The 22,956-nt window shown below is 35.6% G+C and overlaps 1 protein-coding gene across 3 annotated transcripts in view; it reads right to left on the bottom strand.

Moving 5' to 3' along the window:
* The window catches only part of LOC145678584 (acetylcholine receptor subunit alpha-like), a 730,942-nt gene that overhangs the window by 201,022 nt on the left and 506,964 nt on the right, over positions 1-22,956 (bottom strand). For all 3 annotated transcript variants that reach the window (XM_081748902.1, XM_081748901.1, XM_081748903.1), the window contains exon 5: positions 1,008-1,117. In XM_081748902.1, coding sequence (XP_081605028.1) covers positions 1,008-1,117 — 110 coding nt within the window. The remainder of the gene's footprint in view (positions 1-1,007; positions 1,118-22,956) is intronic.

Below are 22,956 nucleotides of genomic sequence, written 5' to 3' on the forward strand. Positions count from 1 at the left end.
AATCTACACCTCTACAAAATAATACATTCTTTTTCTTATTAAATTCTTTATTGGTAGTTCATCCCCCTTTTCATCTTAGAAGTTATGTCTATGAAACGTAAATCTCTCCTTTCAATCCGAGGACCATAATTTGAAATCCAATCGGATTTCGCCCTGTCTTTTCAGATGCGCTACCATGTTGAATTATTGGAACACCATAATAGCACATAGAACCAAAACACTACAAATGGCAATTGTGCATGGAACCACAATAGTGGCATAAATATACACCACTTTTATAAAAATGTATAAGTATTGTTTTAGAATTTCCAATTCTCTGTAAGAATAAAGAAAATATGCAATTCCTTGTCTGAGTCACTAATGAAAGGAGAGTAGGGAGAATTCCTGAAATATGTAAGAATTACCATATATAAATTAGCATTTGGATTAAATACAAACAACACATACAGTATTCCTTTTCATGATAAAGTGACCAATACGCGTTATTGGTGTATGCTTTATGTAGAGTGCCCTAACCCTCGTATGAAAAACTGTGGTGGTGGTTCGAATATTACTTTAAACAGAGTTCTTGTCCCATATTGCGTCGATGCTCAATATGGAATTTAAACCGAATTAACCAAAAAATAAATAGCACATATGAAATAGGAAATTTAAAATGTTTAACATTCTCTAACATTCATAATCGATAATAGAATAATTAATACTCTTCTGACCAGAGTACGTACTTATTTATTCAAATTAAAATAAGTTTTAATAGTTTCAATAACTTAACTTTATCTTCTTGAGTTACGACTTATTTTAATTTTAATAAAAAAGTATATACTCTGATCAGAAAAGTATTAATTATTTAAGTAATAATTCTAGAGGCAATATGGAAGACGGTAATAGAAGTATTATAATCGTGTTAGAATATACAGCTTTTTTACTGGAGAAAAATCATGGAAAAGATTCCATATATACGAATTAGTTCACAAAATATTAGAAAATATATTGTTTGCGTTACTCACTTGTTGTATAGCACGATATCAGGTCTCCAGATATGATCAGAAGGTACATGGAGCATCTCCACTCCTCCATACTCACGAGGGTCCCATTTCAGTTTGTAGTCGTGCCACGACTGGAAATACAAAAATAACAATAATAATATGCGTTGTTAAGTAAACATTATTTTGAAATATCGTTCTACTAATTAAACGATATTTTCCTGCTAAAATGCAAACCATATTTAGGAAATTTGAAAGTTGATTTTCTAGGCTCACTGAAGCTATAATTATTTCCAAAGTTCTTACCGCTAATAGAGAAATGACCGAGTTACAAAATTCAATTATTTTCAAATGTAAATCAATAGTCAATGGAAAAACTTTGGAAGCATAGCCCCAAATGACACCTTTCTAGTCTCAAATAACATATCATGTAACCATGTAATTCCCATTTCATTTTACAAAAATCGGTTGAATTCGAAACGACGAACTTCAAGATAGCCGTCATGGTGGTCCTATGTGCTCTTTGATACCCAGATATAGCGCAGATTTAATCCCAATTTCTGCAACTATTTCGAACTAACAAGGCTGTATCCAGACTTTTGAATCATCCTATATACCAAGGTTACCGCAAAAGTCACGGCAACTATATTGTTTTTACGAAAATGGAAACGAAGTAAAAAGTTGTAATGACTTAGAAGGTAACCCTAGTATATTCTGCAGGTTTGGTGTTTCACCCAAATGTGCAAATTGGTATATTGTTTACTTCTAAAAAATCACATACACATGTGTGATGAATACATATGTATGTAAGAGGTGCAATGTTTTGAGTTATGGAGGGGAGGGAATGCAAAATTTCTGCCATTGGAATAACCTTAATTGTTAGTTACGTTTATTGAAGGATATGTATTTATGAACAATATGAAATCTTAAGCAGGTAAACTGGGATCTTCAGGTAATTAATCAACTCAGTTTATTTGCTAAAGAGGATTTGACAGATGAATATAAAAATATTCAATAATATACTATATGGTATTATAAAGTATTTTATATACCATATAGGAAAAGTGTTTCAAGGTAAATGCAAGTCAATTGTGCGGATCGGTTAAGTAAATTTTTCCACGAGACAACTTTGCATTCGACAACTTTGTATCAGCATACGACGTTACATCTGACCAGTTGAATTTTGTTTCTTAGTGATTCTAGCTACAGTAAGTGATTAGTATCTTCAAAATTGGAATTCAAAATTAGAGGATTACCCTGATCTTCCTCTGATCTTTCTGAGTCTTTATTCACAAACCTCAGAATCTCCATCGAAACTTTTTGTTGATGGAGTCCCCTTTCATTTCTGTGCAAGTGGAGAACGCTGTACGCTTACAGAGGATGTCTGTTGACAAACTCGACAGGTTCTGATCGGTTCTTCGCATAAGAGTGAGTAAATATGAGAGATCTGAGTGTTAGTACGTAGCATATATATGTGTGTGTTTGAATGTTACTACTCCGGCTCTACAAACAGTTGAGATGGAAAGCGCTTAGCTCACTCATGTCGCCAGCTTTGGTCCATCAAAATGTTCCATCGCCATCCTGCCACTTTCAAATCATTCAAAGCTCCATCACTGGATTGGGAAAGCAATTAGAGATCATCTTTAGAACTCTGCGTGTTGCAGTGCAACAAATAGACGTATCTACAGGGTGATTAGTTTCCGAGGAATTCATCAAACTTTGAAGAGATACTTTTCACTTTATTTTAAAAGTTGATCCTGTATTTTCTTAAGAGATTGTTGTGTATTGATAACATCAAGTTGAGAACTACACATTTCACCATTATTTATTAAAGTTAATTCCGTAGAAGTACCTCTTCGTTCCTGATGCATTACAAATAATAGCAATGCAAACGCGAGGAAAAACGTGGAAAAGGAAGTCGGTCAGTACCTATACAGGGTGATAACAACAGAGATTTCCTCTTTTACAATACTATGCGTTTTGTAGAATAGCAACAAAGGATCCTACTTTATTCTTTACATAATAAAAGCATCTGAAAAATGTTTTATAATACACATCCAACAGCGGCGGATCTAGAAGGTAAAAACTGGGCAATCATTCAGAACTAAGACTGTGATAAATATATCATATGGGTTTACTATAAACTTTCAAAAATATATAAATAATAGCTTAAATTATTTTTGTTACTCTAAAATTGGGAGCCTAGGCCCCCGGCCTAGATCCACCTCTGACACCTAAATGACTCTTTTAATTCATCCATCCATCTTTGAAGGTGATGATGACATTTCGCATAATGAGTTTCGCAGGATAAATTCTATCCAGGTACAATTTCAATGACTCGCTCGGGAGAGTAATACCCCCGGAAGTACGCGCACTGCCCTGACCAGCTGTTTTAAGTTCGTCACAAATTTATATCATGGGGGTCATTGTGGTATAAAACGAGCCCTGTAGGGCTTCTAATCCGTTACTACTACTACTACAACTAATGTGCACAAAAGCAAGTAAATCACTATTTTGAGTATTATTTTAATCTTATTTTAATGAAAAAAGTAGTATGAAAATTTAAAAAAATATATAAAGAACTTTCCTTGGGCCGTATTTGGAACCACGCCTAAAGCGATTTTCATTGCTAGCCAGTAGCGCTAGCACGCTCGGGCACGAGAACCGACAGCAGCAAGCATTTGATTTCTGCTATATGTATGCTACATGGCAAGACACGGATAACGCCAACCAATCAGAACCGTGTACTTAGTTCTCCCGAGCCAGGCTTCAATTTCATGCACGCTTCTGTAAGGACCCACAGAGATAACCAAGCATTTAGCCATGGATAAAACTGTTGAGAAGACCAAATTGTTTTATACAAAAGGAAGAGTACCATAGATAACTGCATAATGAGAATGTAGACAGTTACAGGGATTTTACCGATGTATACTACCAGTAGAAGGCGCTTATATTGAAACCATATCACCACGAAGTAAAACTTGAGATTTTTTCATTGAGGTTTATATTATTGTGCATTGAAAATTCTTAATTACGTTATTCAACTAATCTCTATAAAAAGTACCTACCGCTGCTTTTCAACCTTTGATTTCTCGAGTGGGAGGAACCTTATTCATCTTGGCACAATGCACTGGATCACTCATTTGCTTCATAAAGTGTCACCAAAGCAATTGTCAGAAACGGTTCTTAATATTTGTGATTTTTAGTTAAATTATTCACCATTTTGCATGAGGTATTGTGCGAGCAAAAATTTATGAACAATAACTAAACATTTGAATATTTACTGCTATACATTGAAATTGTAGCACTAAAATTGATTGATTTATATGCGATCAAACTCAGTGTTTGTTCACCAGTGCATAAGGTGCGAATGAGTAGAATTCCAGCGAGGTGACACATGCGTTGGCTCAGTTGCGTTCTAGGTTTAGCACTTGGAATAGTACAAGGACAAGGAAGTTTATGCATCATTGAGGCAATGGAGTCCTAACAGCGAATAAGGAGTGTGTGGGCAAGTACGTACGACTCGTCGACGTCAAAGAACGCAATATAAACAGACAATGTGTTTCAATGGGACTGTGTAATCTACCTATGGGAAAGTGAAACCTCGTACGACAAAATTAGTGCACCTACAGTACATGCTGCTAAACCAAAGACTCGTATGTAGAAGCAATGGAATGAAAAGAGCCGTACGCCATAGACTAGGCAATTTGACCAGACCATGGGATGACAAGAACTTTGTCTGCATGGTCCTGATGAGCAGTACACCTCACGTCACACCATTACCTCAATGGTGGTGCACCGCTGGAACTCATGTTCCCCACGAATTGAGCATCTTTTCAATGCTGAGCTGGAGACACGCATGGTTCTTTGTCGGCTTCTGTTAACCCAGGACCGGAAACACGTCAGGCAACAGTGGAAGTTTGAACAGCTTTTCTGACGTGGTAAATGAACAATCTTTGTTGTACTTGAGGGAGTGCTGCTTCGACATGTTATGTCGTGGTGGCTGCAACGCGTTAGGGACTACCATGGTTAGCTCAAGCATGTTAACGTGTACTGGCGAACGTCATGGCAGCCTAGAGGCAGTTAAAATGAATGGGTTGCCATTAAATTCAAAAGACCTCTTTGATTGTTACACATTGAGGCCATCCTCACCAGTGATTGCTAAATCAAGAACCTCATAGGGGCCGAGGTCTTAACTTTCCTTCTGACAACCCTATACGCTATCTTTCAGCAGGACAATGCACTGCCACATGTGTTTTGAAATGTTAAATAAACTTAAGTTGGTGATCAGAGAAAGTGCTCAAAAATATATCTTCGTGCACCTATATATAATTTTGTACACGTTGTACCAAATTATTATACAACTCTGTGGATTCAATGCTCCGAATTTCAGTCCGATATTTTATGTTTCACAATGTTTGTGGATTATTTGTACACTCTTTTCTTTCAGATGAAAGTCGCAAGATCATAGATCCATCGATAGCGGCAACCAGAGACCTATGCTAACAGTTTTATTTTTGGCAGTACATCTTGAATCTGATCTGATTTTCGAATAGAAAGGTAAGAAATAATTTCCATCCATTTAAGCATTTTGTAGTCACGTTTATGGGACGTCAATTATGCGTAGTTCCTCTAAAATGTTCATGTGCATATGATTAATCAATCACTGTCCTCTTAATAAATATCGGACCAACAATTCCTATTCAGAGAACGCACACCAAACTTCGACCTTTTGATCGTAAAGTGGTTGTTGACAAACTCACTAGGACTGCCTAATATTCAACATTTGGATTTTTGAAAATTTACATATACTCATCTATGATGAAACAAACAAGGGTTTCAACAATATATTCATAATTCTTTCGAGTTGCGTGCAATGATACCATGTTTTACATTATTTTTGTGCTTCTCCTTTGGACTCATTCTGTAGATTCATGTAGAGATTAGAAAATGTAGGCCTAATACAAGTTAACAGAGAGTGCAATACCCATTATTAAGACTAAAACTCTATTATACTTATTGTTACAATTAACGTGTCTACTTGATACAGATTAGAAGTGTCTTATTCAATACTAGGGTTGCCAACTTTTGAAAATGGAAATACTGGACACCCCATTGGAGTACGTATACTCTTAAAAATGTATCATCGCTAGTTAAAACCTTGAACAACCTAAAAGTGGTTACTTCCCGTAAAATTGAGCGATTCGGAATTTTAATTTAATAACGTTAGTTACTTTTAAAGCATTTAATGAACTAACTTATCCCAGTTTTGGTTGAGTTGCCATATATAATATTTGTAGTCTACAGTCAATAATACATCGTAATTATGATATCAAACAACAGAAAAGCAAATATAATTGACAATATAATTATAACATGCACAAAATATACTTGAAAAATAAGTCTTACCAGCTTCGCTGGGGCTGGTAATGTCCCATAATGCCTACATAATTTTACTGGATTTAGATGCATTATTTAATTGGAAGATGCTAGCTGCAATTTTGAAAATGTACGTTTGTTGACTTTCAGCAGTTTCAGTAAATTCATTAAAAGTTTCTGCCTTCAACTCTTCTGTAAATTCCGTACACAACAGGTCAATATCACAACGACTTATAAGCCCTACTGTAATGCTTATCGACAAACGTTTCCTTTCGTTGCTCCAAAATAATCTGAATGGAGCAGAGAATAGGAGTAATAAGAGGGAAAATTACTGGGCTTTAATTTCCTTTTTTGAGGTCCTACCGAACACCGGACAAGAAGGTCGAAAACCGACCGCTAAAATACCAGATTGTTAGCAACACTATGCAACACCGAGGATATGAAAAATAGGACCTAGTACTATTAATATAAGCTCCAAACCAGGACAGGAGTTTAAATCCAAAGCAATTGGTGAGTACATAGATAACTATTCAGTGTTTTTTTTTCAGACATGTTTTTCGGGGCCACTACTCTCTCCCCGAAATAAAATAGTAGCGTATGAAAAATAATATATGCTCCTCTGAATACTAAGTATGCCCCTCTCCGGAATACTTTGTTTGCTGGAAGAAATACTGCAATCATGAAAGACCAACTCTCACAGCATTGAACGTTTCTGATCACGCTATTTTGCGTACGACTCGTCGACGTCAAAGAACGCAATATAAACAGACAATGTGTTTCAATGGGACTGTGTAATCTACCTATGGGAAAGTGAAACCTCGTACGACAAAATTAGTGCACCTACAGTACATGCTGCTAAACCAAAGACTCGTATGTAGAAGCAATGGAATGAAAAGAGCCGTACGCCATAGACTAGGCAATTTGACCAGACCATGGGATGACAAGAACTTTGTCTGCATGGTCCTGATGAGCAGTACACCTCACGTCACACCATTACCTCAATGGTGGTGCACCGCTGGAACTCATGTTCCCCACGAATTGAGCATCTTTTCAATGCTGAGCTGGAGACACGCATGGTTCTTTGTCGGCTTCTGTTAACCCAGGACCGGAAACACGTCAGGCAACAGTGGAAGTTTGAACAGCTTTTCTGACGTGGTAAATGAACAATCTTTGTTGTACTTGAGGGAGTGCTGCTTCGACATGTTATGTCGTGGTGGCTGCAACGCGTTAGGGACTACCATGGTTAGCTCAAGCATGTTAACGTGTACTGGCGAACGTCATGGCAGCCTAGAGGCAGTTAAAATGAATGGGTTGCCATTAAATTCAAAAGACCTCTTTGATTGTTACACATTGAGGCCATCCTCACCAGTGATTGCTAAATCAAGAACCTCATAGGGGCCGAGGTCTTAACTTTCCTTCTGACAACCCTATACGCTATCTTTCAGCAGGACAATGCACTGCCACATGTGTTTTGAAATGTTAAATAAACTTAAGTTGGTGATCAGAGAAAGTGCTCAAAAATATATCTTCGTGCACCTATATATAATTTTGTACACGTTGTACCAAATTATTATACAACTCTGTGGATTCAATGCTCCGAATTTCAGTCCGATATTTTATGTTTCACAATGTTTGTGGATTATTTGTACACTCTTTTCTTTCAGATGAAAGTCGCAAGATCATAGATCCATCGATAGCGGCAACCAGAGACCTATGCTAACAGTTTTATTTTTGGCAGTACATCTTGAATCTGATCTGATTTTCGAATAGAAAGGTAAGAAATAATTTCCATCCATTTAAGCATTTTGTAGTCACGTTTATGGGACGTCAATTATGCGTAGTTCCTCTAAAATGTTCATGTGCATATGATTAATCAATCACTGTCCTCTTAATAAATATCGGACCAACAATTCCTATTCAGAGAACGCACACCAAACTTCGACCTTTTGATCGTAAAGTGGTTGTTGACAAACTCACTAGGACTGCCTAATATTCAACATTTGGATTTTTGAAAATTTACATATACTCATCTATGATGAAACAAACAAGGGTTTCAACAATATATTCATAATTCTTTCGAGTTGCGTGCAATGATACCATGTTTTACATTATTTTTGTGCTTCTCCTTTGGACTCATTCTGTAGATTCATGTAGAGACTAGAAAATGTAGGCCTAATACAAGTTAACAGAGAGTGCAATACCCATTATTAAGACTAAAACTCTATTATACTTATTGTTACAATTAACGTGTCTACTTGATACAGATTAGAAGTGTCTTATTCAATACTAGGGTTGCCAACTTTTGAAAATGGAAATACTGGACACCCCATTGGAGTACGTATACTCTTAAAAATGTATCATCGCTAGTTAAAACCTTGAACAACCTAAAAGTGGTTACTTCCCGTAAAATTGAGCGATTCGGAATTTTAATTTAATAACGTTAGTTACTTTTAAAGCATTTAATGAACTAACTTATCCCAGTTTTGGTTGAGTTGCCATATATAATATTTGTAGTCTACAGTCAATAATACATCGTAATTATGATATCAAACAACAGAAAAGCAAATATAATTGACAATATAATTATAACATGCACAAAATATACTTGAAAAATAAGTCTTACCAGCTTCGCTGGGGCTGGTAATGTCCCATAATGCCTACATAATTTTACTGGATTTAGATGCATTATTTAATTGGAAGATGCTAGCTGCAATTTTGAAAATGTACGTTTGTTGACTTTCAGCAGTTTCAGTAAATTCATTAAAAGTTTCTGCCTTCAACTCTTCTGTAAATTCCGTACACAACAGGTCAATATCACAACGACTTATAAGCCCTACTGTAATGCTTATCGACAAACGTTTCCTTTCGTTGCTCCAAAATAATCTGAATGGAGCAGAGAATAGGAGTAATAAGAGGGAAAATTACTGGGCTTTAATTTCCTTTTTTGAGGTCCTACCGAACACCGGACAAGAAGGTCGAAAACCGACCGCTAAAATACCAGATTGTTAGCAACACTATGCAACACCGAGGATATGAAAAATAGGACCTAGTACTATTAATATAAGCTCCAAACCAGGACAGGAGTTTAAATCCAAAGCAATTGGTGAGTACATAGATAACTATTCAGTGTTTTTTTTTTCAGACATGTTTTTCGGGGCCACTACTCTCTCCCCGAAATAAAATAGTAGCGTATGAAAAATAATATATGCTCCTCTGAATACTAAGTATGCCCCTCTCCGGAATACTTTGTTTGCTGGAAGAAATACTGCAATCATGAAAGACCAACTCTCACAGCATTGAACGTTTCTGATCACGCTATTTTGCGTACGACTCGTCGACGTCAAAGAACGCAATATAAACAGACAATGTGTTTCAATGGGACTGTGTAATCTACCTATGGGAAAGTGAAACCTCGTACGACAAAATTAGTGCACCTACAGTACATGCTGCTAAACCAAAGACTCGTATGTAGAAGCAATGGAATGAAAAGAGCCGTACGCCATAGACTAGGCAATTTGACCAGACCATGGGATGACAAGAACTTTGTCTGCATGGTCCTGATGAGCAGTACACCTCACGTCACACCATTACCTCAATGGTGGTGCACCGCTGGAACTCATGTTCCCCACGAATTGAGCATCTTTTCAATGCTGAGCTGGAGACACGCATGGTTCTTTGTCGGCTTCTGTTAACCCAGGACCGGAAACACGTCAGGCAACAGTGGAAGTTTGAACAGCTTTTCTGACGTGGTAAATGAACAATCTTTGTTGTACTTGAGGGAGTGCTGCTTCGACATGTTATGTCGTGGTGGCTGCAACGCGTTAGGGACTACCATGGTTAGCTCAAGCATGTTAACGTGTACTGGCGAACGTCATGGCAGCCTAGAGGCAGTTAAAATGAATGGGTTGCCATTAAATTCAAAAGACCTCTTTGATTGTTACACATTGAGGCCATCCTCACCAGTGATTGCTAAATCAAGAACCTCATAGGGGCCGAGGTCTTAACTTTCCTTCTGACAACCCTATACGCTATCTTTCAGCAGGACAATGCACTGCCACATGTGTTTTGAAATGTTAAATAAACTTAAGTTGGTGATCAGAGAAAGTGCTCAAAAATATATCTTCGTGCACCTATATATAATTTTGTACACGTTGTACCAAATTATTATACAACTCTGTGGATTCAATGCTCCGAATTTCAGTCCGATATTTTATGTTTCACAATGTTTGTGGATTATTTGTACACTCTTTTCTTTCAGATGAAAGTCGCAAGATCATAGATCCATCGATAGCGGCAACCAGAGACCTATGCTAACAGTTTTATTTTTGGCAGTACATCTTGAATCTGATCTGATTTTCGAATAGAAAGGTAAGAAATAATTTCCATCCATTTAAGCATTTTGTAGTCACGTTTATGGGACGTCAATTATGCGTAGTTCCTCTAAAATGTTCATGTGCATATGATTAATCAATCACTGTCCTCTTAATAAATATCGGACCAACAATTCCTATTCAGAGAACGCACACCAAACTTCGACCTTTTGATCGTAAAGTGGTTGTTGACAAACTCACTAGGACTGCCTAATATTCAACATTTGGATTTTTGAAAATTTACATATACTCATCTATGATGAAAGAAACAAGGGTTTCAACAATATATTCATAATTCTTTCGAGTTGCGTGCAATGATACCATGTTTTACATTATTTTTGTGCTTCTCCTTTGGACTCATTCTGTAGATTCATGTAGAGACTAGAAAATGTAGGCCTAATACAAGTTAACAGAGAGTGCAATACCCATTATTAAGACTAAAACTCTATTATACTTATTGTTACAATTAACGTGTCTACTTGATACAGATTAGAAGTGTCTTATTCAATACTAGGGTTGCCAACTTTTGAAAATGGAAATACTGGACACCCCATTGGAGTACGTATACTCTTAAAAATGTATCATCGCTAGTTAAAACCTTGAACAACCTAAAAGTGGTTACTTCCCGTAAAATTGAGCGATTCGGAATTTTAATTTAATAACGTTAGTTACTTTTAAAGCATTTAATGAACTAACTTATCCCAGTTTTGGTTGAGTTGCCATATATAATATTTGTAGTCTACAGTCAATAATACATCGTAATTATGATATCAAACAACAGAAAAGCAAATATAATTGACAATATAATTATAACATGCACAAAATATACTTGAAAAATAAGTCTTACCAGCTTCGCTGGGGCTGGTAATGTCCCATAATGCCTACATAATTTTACTGGATTTAGATGCATTATTTAATTGGAAGATGCTAGCTGCAATTTTGAAAATGTACGTTTGTTGACTTTCAGCAGTTTCAGTAAATTCATTAAAAGTTTCTGCCTTCAACTCTTCTGTAAATTCCGTACACAACAGGTCAATATCACAACGACTTATAAGCCCTACTGTAATGCTTATCGACAAACGTTTCCTTTCGTTGCTCCAAAATAATCTGAATGGAGCAGAGAATAGGAGTAATAAGAGGGAAAATTACTGGGCTTTAATTTCCTTTTTTGAGGTCCTACCGAACACCGGACAAGAAGGTCGAAAACCGACCGCTAAAATACCAGATTGTTAGCAACACTATGCAACACCGAGGATATGAAAAATAGGACCTAATACTATTAATATAAGCTCCAAACCAGGACAGGAGTTTAAATCCAAAGCAATTGGTGAGTACATAGATAACTATTCAGTGTTTTTTTTTTTCAGACATGTTTTTCGGGGCCACTACTCTCTCCCCGAAATAAAATAGTAGCGTATGAAAAATAATATATGCTCCTCTGAATACTAAGTATGCCCCTCTCCGGAATACTTTGTTTGCTGGAAGAAATACTGCAATCATGAAAGACCAACTCTCACAGCATTGAACGTTTCTGATCACGCTATTTTGCGTAACAGAGGCGAATTACAGGACCAGTTGGTAGGAATCGTGATTCTCCATGCTTGAATATTCAAGATCACAGAATATACGAACATTCGGGGATTGCCTTGTTCCTTTTCCTTTATTTAACTGATCGTGTTTTATGTTACTTTTATTTACTAAATATTGAATATTGCTCTTTGCTGGAACGCCCAATGCGAGAAAGTTTTCCTTTAAAAATAGGAACCGCGTTTCTCTTGTGTAATCGGCACACAAGTATCCCTCCACCATTGTTGTTGTTTGTTTAAGAGAACATACTTTGCAGTGCTTCTGCACAAACGATTGTAACCACTTTCTCACAGCTCAACACAGTTTGTATAGACACAGATTTTAAAATAGCTGCCCAGATATAATCGCGGCAAGAAAGGACTGGCAGTTTCGCCATTCGTCTGCAATCTCTTGAAAATAAATGGTATTCGTACACGAACACAAAATTTTGGTTAAAAGATAATTTTCAAACTTTACGCGATAAATAAGCTTTTGTCTTAAAAGATGAATTACGGGGTCATCTCAAAGAACAATTTCTTTCGACGCTACGCTGCTAAATACATAATAACACCACACTTATATACGTATATCTAAACTATTGAATAATATACGAAGTTCTAGATTTAGTTTACAGATATAAAGTACACATTATCGCATAGTTTTGTGTAAACTTCCGATATGAGATTTAATCTCTTCAACTCTCTTTTACTCTAAGCAATAATCTTGTCACGGACCCTGTTCAACTCAATTAGTAAACCTTTGTCCATAATTTTATTTTTAATTCGTTACTCATCAACATAGGCGCCGACTTTAAGAAAATATTGTTGGGGGGGGGACAAACAATGAACATCATCATATTCTGTCATTTTCTATCAACAGTTTGATGAAGCCCCTCTCCCCCCCTTCCCAAGTTCTCAGTCCGCTATTCCGCTGCGAAATTCACAACCTAAGTGAAATTTGCCTAAAGCCAATAAAACAAATTCAACTTCAAAAGTTTGGTGCCAGAGTGTTGGTTGAAGCTCCAGTGCTCTATTAAACACAGTTTTGAAAACGCGTTTTCAATTGAATAAGAGGGCTGTTCCTAATGTTTAATTAAAGACCCGACGAAGCTTATGACATTAATTCTTGCTCTTTTCGTTAATTCCTCCTCGAGTGGGCTATATTGGAGGGGCGAGGACCCCACCTTTAAATTTTGGAGGACCAAAAGTGTCCTGCCCCCCCTTCCCCAAAAGTGTCCTTATGCTCATCAAATGACTTAAAAAGAACAGCACAAGAAAACTTTGGATATTTCAAAACTCAATTTTAATTAACTTATAAATTCTTTATCTGTAAAATCTGCAATGTAATTCTGTCTTTAAATCTGATTCTACGTACCAGTCACCTACCTTACATAACCCATTGTGTAAGTTCGTGCATTGACAAATATACTGACTAAAATATATTTGTAGGTACACGTACTAAACTATTTTACCCCGAGTACAGTAGGTACATGACCTCAGCACTAGTCGTGAAACAAAATTGACTTGATCTCCTAAGTCTCAAATCTCTAAGTGTCAAATCTCAATAAAAGAACAGATCAGATTTAGCTCACCTAAAATCAAACCTGATTAATCTACAGGGCTTGTATCTATACAAGCATCTATATCTTTACATCATAAATTTAAGGTATGTAACTCGTTTCATATTTGTCAACGCCTAGTCATAATTCAGCATTTGGGAAATTTCAGCAAATACAAATAAACATAAAATTTCAAGTATTAAAATAGTTTCCCCGAAACTATATTCTTTTATTTTAACGTAAACCCAATGTTTATACATATTGGTATAAGGATTATGAAGTCTCAATTTCTAAGAAAAGTCGGTTATTGCTATAACTACAATACCTGTCGCGTACGTCCCGTTCTATGTTATTCATAAATAATTCATTGCATAACCACAATCTTATTTGAGAAACTTTAAAGAAAATACAAGTACTAAATTGGGATAACCTTTATAGAAGTTATGATGGAAGAGATATACGAATACTCGTACATGTTGCATCGAAACTCGAGTATGCTTTCTTAAATATGTTTGCTATTTTATTTTGTATGCTTTTCCACATATGAATGCAGTCGATTGATCCATTCATGAAGATCGTTAGTCTGCATTCTACTTAAAAGAGAGAGAAAGAGAGAGAATTTTCCTGCAGTCACTTTAAAACGAGTCTCCCGGAAGCCCGAATCTAACTAAATCCTTTTCTTGCACGCGATTTCAGATTCACATCATTTCATAGAAATCGTTAGGTCCATTTTAAAGAAAAGTTTATAACCAATCATTTGAACTTTTATTCATTCAAGAACTGAACAACTTTTAAAAATGAGATAAAAATATTTAATTGAATGCCTGACAATTATACCTTTTGGATAAAAAAGACGGATAATTAGTGAAAGTGTATGAAAATGTGGGGGAAAATATTGTGAAATGAGAATGTCCGATAAAAGGATGTCAAACCCAAACACACAATCTTGTTCACTAAAAACTAACATGGCATGAGATTCCAGCACTCTAAGACTTTGTAAAAAAACTATGTATATGTAATTATATGTATAGAACTGAACTATTTACAAAAACACTTTAGTTGCTGATAATCTGAGTTCTACTTGACTCAACAGAGACAAGAACCCAGAAGATATCAAAGAGAGTTAAACACCCGTGTTTTTAAGTGAGAATCAAATCCACGATAGATTTCGTCTTTCAGCCAAACGTCTTGGACTCTTCGAGTGCATTACACCGTTCCCTTAAAAAAATTAACAAAGAAATGTTTGTGTTAATGTGCAATGATTCAATTGATTCAACTACTGCTTAACTCACGTTACACTCACGCTCGCGCTATTTCGAATTCGAGAAACCTCGTATCATCGTAAAGGAAGTCCAAAAATTAACGTTTCATTAATGTGCAATGGATTTGCAAGGGATTCCCTACAGGGTACAATTCCCAGATAGGCTATGTTCCCAATAGAATTCTCAGCTATGTCCTAGTTCCAAGGTGGGTCCAAAGTAGGCAAAATGTAAGTCTTGACAACAGTGGACACGGAAAACTTCAGCGAGAAGTCGGAAGTATTAGGAACCACAAGCTCCATTGTTTCTCGAATTCAAAATAGCGCCTGTTAAAATTGAGCTTTTCTACAATTTTGGACAGCCCTAGCTCTGAAACCCTACAAATCCATATCAATTTTCATCTTATTTTGGTGTGAGGAATCACCTCTTACAGTTCGTTGATACAGTTCATTAACACCTGCAATATATAACTAAAAGAGTTCAAATTCCAATTTTCTACTTGCTTTTCAGCAGCCATGGCTGTCCAGACTTCTGTTTCTGCATTAATTCAGCTTTTTACACTTGTAACTGCGAAGGTTTACTTACTAATTTGTTTCAGTGATGTTTTCAAACATATCTTTGGGAATGTTATACAACAAATTGTATTTCTTTATGATCATTAATACTCATTGTATCCATAATCACAGACACCTGGCTTCTTGATACAACAGAAGTTAGGCTGCCTTGGTATCGAGGAATATTAATTATCAAACTGAATATATTATTATCGCAAGAATATATGAATAACTTCCATTTTTATACAAGATACACTAATTATAAATGTTAAGTTGACACCCTTAAAATTAAACAGTAATCGTCGTTTTTTTTTTCTTCTCAAAATCCAGTTTTTGTTATATTGCGGTTGAGCGTTCCTATCTCAGTATAAGTCGTGTAATTATTGGCTCAAATTGAGATAAAATGAGGTAAAATTTTATCTTAAAACTAAAATTATTCCCTTATAGAAATAATAAGTAGTAGAAAAACCTAACCAAAAATATAACTTTAAAATAAGGTATTTGCGGAAAATAAGGCGTTGAGGGAAATAAGATCAGTGCAAAATTTCATAGGTTAGAATCAGTGTAGGAGAAATCTGACAACATCACAAGTAGCGATTACTGACACACTGTCTGCTTGAGAGAGTTCTTCTTCTTCTGCGTGGTTAGACGGAGCACTGGCAGTGTTGATGCCAGTTTCCATGTGTTGATATAATTTAGGGGGCAAAGAAAGTTCATATTTTCTGTGTATAATAAAGCTAACCCGAAACATCTGGTATATTTGTGAGAATCATAGTGCTTAGTATTTGAGATAATAGTTATTTCGTTTTAGTTCGAAACATGTTTGTAGATAATGATTTATAAAATGACGAGTACATGGTCAGTTAATAAGTCCCATCAAAAATTTACTGGCCCTCATTACCCTACAAAATGTGCATGCATTGTTAAATACTTAGAAACTGGCAACTTGAATGTGTGTTAGTTTGTTATTCTTTCTTGGCCAGTACCAGCCTTAGCGTGTTCGGGTCTAGTTCTTGACTATGGGGGTCCGCAGGTTCGAGTTCTATGTTGGTCTGTTTCATAATGCAAATCTTTATTTTAAATGCATACGAATGGCTCATACCACTGTTTTTGGATATATTCTAAGTACATTTTCGTGCGGTTCTGAGCGTTCGAGATATCGTGGTATCGTTCATTATGCGACAAAGAATGGATCGGTGACATGCGAAGCTGTAAAGGGTGCGATATATGGGTACACGACAAATGAATTGCTTGGTCGACACCAATGATGATAAATTAATTTGTTTCAACTGTTATCAAGTGTAAACATTATTGAAACTTAGTGTGAAATCTGTTTCGAATGATGATTTGTTTATTGTGGTCCAAGCTTATTCTTCAAATTTAAGTAAGTTGCAACGACTTAACTAACTGCATAACACAAGGAAGTTTATCTATATCCTTAATATTTCATATCCATATTGTTGCTAAATATCGTTTTATTATTAGTATTTCAAGTACTGTAAAAATATTAATTGAGTTCTAGTGGTCTCTCTTGTTGTAAAATTTTACTTTTCAAATGGTGGGCTTTATTTACCTACCGTCTGGGTAATAAGACCAATTTGTATGTTTCTCTTTCAATACGTTTTTCATACATTTAACTCAATGTTTAAGTTAAAGCAAATATCCTATAAGATAGATAAAACATTGCCAAATAAAATTCATATAAATTTTTGTCTACTGCATCATATGTATTTAAGTAATAAAGTATGTATACTTAGGTGGACCTTATTTGCCGCAAGTACCTTAGATTAAACACAAAATGTTGAGTTGAAATCTTAAGCTGTAACGACTTAAATTTTCGCTTTAACGTTTGGTTTGGAACTTAGCTCAGGTAACACATCTAAGGACACAAAATCTGTACATGTCCCGAAAACAGGCTTGGGTACACAGAAACTCAGGAGGCAGTGCTTGTCAAACAAAGTAGTATGAAAGTGCACCGTGCACAAGATCCAATTACATGTGATTTTTCTTTACAAGTTCAAACTAGGTTCTGCAGAACAAGCCTCAAAAACATTAACAGTACATTTGAACTAGGAATTGTGAATAAACGAATTGCGAATAAACGAACCACTGCATATTTTTTCCTATGACACAGAATTGTAAAATGAACCTCCTAAGCACTGATCAGCATTATGCTCGAGAGAGTTACCCTGGAACATAATGGAAACGGAAAAGGGTTCGTGCCAGTGTAGACGAGTTAGGCATATTCCATAACACTGTCGTTTAGTGGCACCGTACAATCAGTAAAGAGAAAATGTTGGATTCATGAATGACACATGAGTTGACACCTGTGAACGAAAGTCGCCATCTCAAGGGCACAGTTCTCTGAATGTAAGGAATAACAGTTAAAGTTTTCTGCATCGAATTTTTACTTTTAATTGAAAATGGATCTGCTGCGACAATAGAAAAAAGGTCGAGCTTGACCAAAGTCCAGGACGGCTTCCAAAATTTCTGCAGGGTGTTGTTGCCTGTATGGAGATCTATGGTGAGGTTGATTCATCATGTCTTTCTCTCTATGGTGAAAGCTTCAGGTCGCTCCATTCAACTAACCATCCTGGAGAATTGATATTAACCTAATCGCGTATATCTGGGATGCCGTTGAACTCAGGCTCCATGCATTGGATCATCGACCCATGAATAGCCCACAATTGACTGCCGCTCTGCAGATTGTGTGGTATTCTGGCCTCCGAAAATTACCAGAAACTTGCAAATTCAGTTCCATGCCATATTGCTGCACTCCGTAAGGCCAAAGCGGCTAAACAAGATATTAAGTGAGTATGGATGAGTTTTGCTAAGTCAGTATTGATTAATCCTAAAGAGAACAATGACCAATCTTTAGTTTTGAAATTCTCAAAATTTAAGATTAGTCCAAATGTATTGCTCTCAAAATTTGAGAAGAATCCTATGTCTATGAAAGAAAATTAGTCCCCAACATTTACAGATTTATTTTTTGACAAATTCCAAATTTAGGGTGGGCCATATGCACCCTCCCAAAATTTCAGAGGGGAGTATCAAGGTACCTATGTCCAATGAAAAAGAATTAACACTTGTATCCATCCATATGATAATATGATGTTATGAAACTACATCTTAAAAGATAAACGAGGACAAAACCCTACCACGTAGCGAACACATGGCAATACGTACAGGTTATGTTTATATTTTGACACTTTTATATTTAAGGGTGGGCAATATGTGCCCATCTCGAATTTTTAGAGGGGAGTTTCAATGTGCCCATGTTCTGTAAAAGATAATAGATTCCTGTACTCTTTCATATCATCATATAACTTAACAGACCTTCATCGAAGTGGATACATACAAAGTCGTACCCAAATGTAGGGAGCAGACCAACGAATCCACTGTCAACATTTAGATGTGATGTTTGTATGTATTCCAGGCAAAGGTTCCCGGGCCAAAGGTACATAGGAAAATCCCTTGTAAATGTTTCCTCTGAGCTAGGACCCAGCCAAAATTTCTTCTGACGAAGCAACCATTGACTATCTGCTTTTATCTATCCTTTTTAATACTCAGCGCTTCTTAACAGAAATAAAAACTAAATTAATGTCTTCGGGACATATATCCTTAAATACTGAAGAATTATATCTCAAAACAAAATACCAATCTACTTGTACTCTCGGAAGAACTTAAAGTCTAGTGAACAAAAAGTCTTTTATTGTTGATCTTATGAAGCCAAGTGATTTAAAGTCAGTCAATGTTATTCACAAATATCTTTAAAGAATGTGAAAATACGACCAGAATGAAACAAATTGAAGGCTCGATATATATAGGTTCAGTTCTCGTCATGATTCACCAATTTCATTCGCTATTAGCATACATTAAACAGAAAAATATGAGTTAGGAACTCGAAAACTAGAAAGTTAGTGTTTTTATAAATGAAAGATACAGGGAGGAAATCAAAGTTGTCCTAGCAACGTACAAGGGGAAAAATCAAAGAAATTCTAGCAAATAAACAGTATAAAGGAAAATTATCAAAGTAGTTCTAGCAAGTAAAGAACAATAGAGAAAGTATAATAAAGGAAAACAATCAAACGTACTTCTAGGAAAGCAAGAGCAATAGGAGAAAACAAAGTACTTCTAACGAATAAAGGGTAACAGGAGAAAACAACGTAGTTCTAATAAATAAAAAGGTAATGAGAGAAAGCAAACAAAACACTTCCAGCAAATTGAAGTGAACAGCGAACAAATATTAAAGTAGCAAATAAAAGTACAAGGAAAAGCAACCATAGTAGCTCTAACAAATGCCGAGTACAGAAATAAAATTAAAGTTGATCTAGCAATTAAAGGGTACAGAAAAGAAACAAAGTATTAAAGAAGATAAATGGTGCGAGTAAATACAAACTGTTCTAGGAAATAAGGATTAGAAGTGAAAGATAACCAAAGTAGTTCTAGAAAACAGAGGATACATATGAAAATCAAGCAAAATTCTAACAAACAAAATTAAAATTGAAAATCAATCTAAGTGAATTTGAAAAACGAAAGGCACACAAATAAGGGAAAAGGAAGAGAAGTCTACAAAATGTTAAAAGTACATTATTCTCGTCATTCTTTTGCTTTCAATAGTATTTAAACACGGTAAGTCGAAAAAGGTGGATAAATATTAAGCAACAAGTTATTGAATACAGTATTTAAAAAATATTCAGGTATTCACATTTATTTGCACTACAGAGTAGTCTTTGAATAGTTATTCATCTATCTTCCTCCAAGATATTTTCCACAAGAAGCTGTTAACGTCGTTTATAGCTGTATTCGGATGTTTAGTACGGGAGTCATCTTCCAAGGATGTTCTTTCAGTTTTAAGCCAATTAATTAGATCAGTATTTCCCAATTGGTGGTCCATAGACCCTCAGAGAACCGCGAAAAACATATGGAGTGCGTGACACTATTTACATATCATAATTAATAAAAGATGTAAACAATGCCATGAGTACCGCTGTATATATATATTTGTATGTTGTATGCTTATAAGATAAATAAAGATTTGTACTTTAAGTATCGTTAAGTTTGCTGCCTACCTCTCAGCTTCTACTACAACTACACAGATACCAAAATTTAAACATATGGAGTTCTACTTTGCCTTAAAAATAGCAAGCGAGTTTCGTTTTACAGTGTGGGACTACGATAGACTCCCAAACTATGGGAATTCTATACTCACACTTCAAGATGTGAATCTGTAACTATTGGTTGCAATAGATTAATAATGCCAAAGATAACACTTCATCTTTGGATGCTGAATCCATATCAGAAACCCATTACTCGCTATGCCTCACTGTTTTAGTTTTATGGTAATAAATATTGAAACCGGAAATGGTTAATTTGAACCACTTCTGGTTTGAATAAAGGGCTAATAGAGAAGGCAGAACCTATTTTTTTGGAAAGCTTTATCAAATGCAAAGAAGCGCTTCTCGATATCTCTAGCATGTAAATGATCTAAGCGTGAAATAATGTCATTTCTCATGTAGCTTCACAAAAACATGAAAACGTTTTCAACTGTGATGAACAAGATGATGTAAAAAACATTATCTGATAACATATTAGAAAAACTGTCTAAACTTTAACTCAATCTTTCTAAAAACAAGAAAAGTAAGGGGAAAATTTGATGCTTCAGCAGATTTAGTTTTAAGCCATTAGTTATATATTTCCTTCAGCTTTTTATTTTGCAGTCTTCCATACTTCTTTCTTGAACCTTAAGGAGAAAAGAGCATGATACTCTATTCCTTCTCTAGTAGCTTCACGACTTCACATACCTGCATTAAGGTAAGTGAACTAAAGACTGACTTCGGCTAGAGGAATATTTTCTCCATCCACACGTACACAACATTTACTTTTAATGTAAACTCGAAAAGTTTTGTTTTCATAAGCAATTTTAACTCAAAAGTACAATTGGTTAGTATATTTGAAAACTAGGTTTTGTCACACTTTTGCCGAAAACACAACATTCGAAGAGTTTTCTATAGATCTATTACGTTTGAAATACGAAGCATATGCTACACAAAATGAAACCTTTAAATTATTCTGAAACAACCGAGCCACATTTAACCAAAACAGACAAATAAACTAATTTTATGGACAAATGGAACACGCAAAGTACTGTTTCACGTCATGAACATTATTTCTGTTCCTTCTCCCCTAGAGCTCCCTGTTCGTGTCTGAGTTACAGCAGTAGTAGCTAGTTAAGAATAGGTTTTGCTGAAAGGGGACACAAATATACGTGACACAGTACAAGCCGAAAGGGACAAATACATTATTCCAAAGCGAGGGTTACCCAATTACAAGAGCTATAGCTCTTGGGTTGCAAGTGGCAAGGAAAGGGGTAAAAAAAAATGTGTTGGAAACATTGAGTTTTAAAATCAAATTAACATGTTTGTAATTTGTAACATATTTGTGTTCTCTCCGTGGCAAAACACAAGCTTCCGCACTTCATGTTCCGGGTGGAATTTCTTGGTGAAGTTTCGGTTATTCAGTCCCCTGTGAGCAAAATGATTTTTTTTACTGTATACATATATATTGTTGTGTGCTGTCGTTGTATGTATCATGTGTGTGTGTGTGTGTGTGTGTGTGTGTGTCTGTGTGTGTGTGTTAAATTTGCTTCTTTCTTTATTAAGACAAATGAGCCAAAAGATATGGGAAGAGAACGGCACATTGCAATTGTTCATTTGACTGTGTGTATGTGTGTGTGTGTGTCTGTGATTTTAGCGACATATATATATACTTTCTAATGGTGACCAAATAAAAAAAGAAAAAGAAAAACTGCCTCCACTAACCAACTCGGATGTTAGAGCCATTATTTGGCAAAGAAAATAACTTACTTTTGAACCGAAAAGAATGGGCTATTTTATCGCAGAAAATATTTCTTACATCGCTTGAATAGAACGAGCCCAGTCAAGAAATAAGATTAAAACGGGTACTTATTGTGTTTTCGCTTTAGAATACACTTAATTTTCTCAGAGACAAATTGTACTTTTTTTTTGCTCTAAAAAAGGGCTGATCGAGGGGGGAAATATTAAAATTTTCTTTCGGATGTATTTGTTCTAGAGCCATCAAACTAGATTGCTTTAGCTTTAACCGAATCTTTAGAATATATGTAATAAGATATTTGAAATAGAAAAAGTATAAAACGTGTGAAGAAGGTGGATCATTCATTTAGAAAACATAATTTGTATACATAGTAGACTGCAACCTGCTTACTTGATACTAACAAATACGTTGTATTATTAAAATTTTGCTGTA

Source organism: Thermobia domestica, chromosome 2 (assembly GCF_964235325.1).
Source record: "Thermobia domestica chromosome 2, izTheDome1.hap1.1, whole genome shotgun sequence".
NCBI lineage: Eukaryota > Metazoa > Arthropoda > Insecta > Zygentoma > Lepismatidae > Thermobia > Thermobia domestica.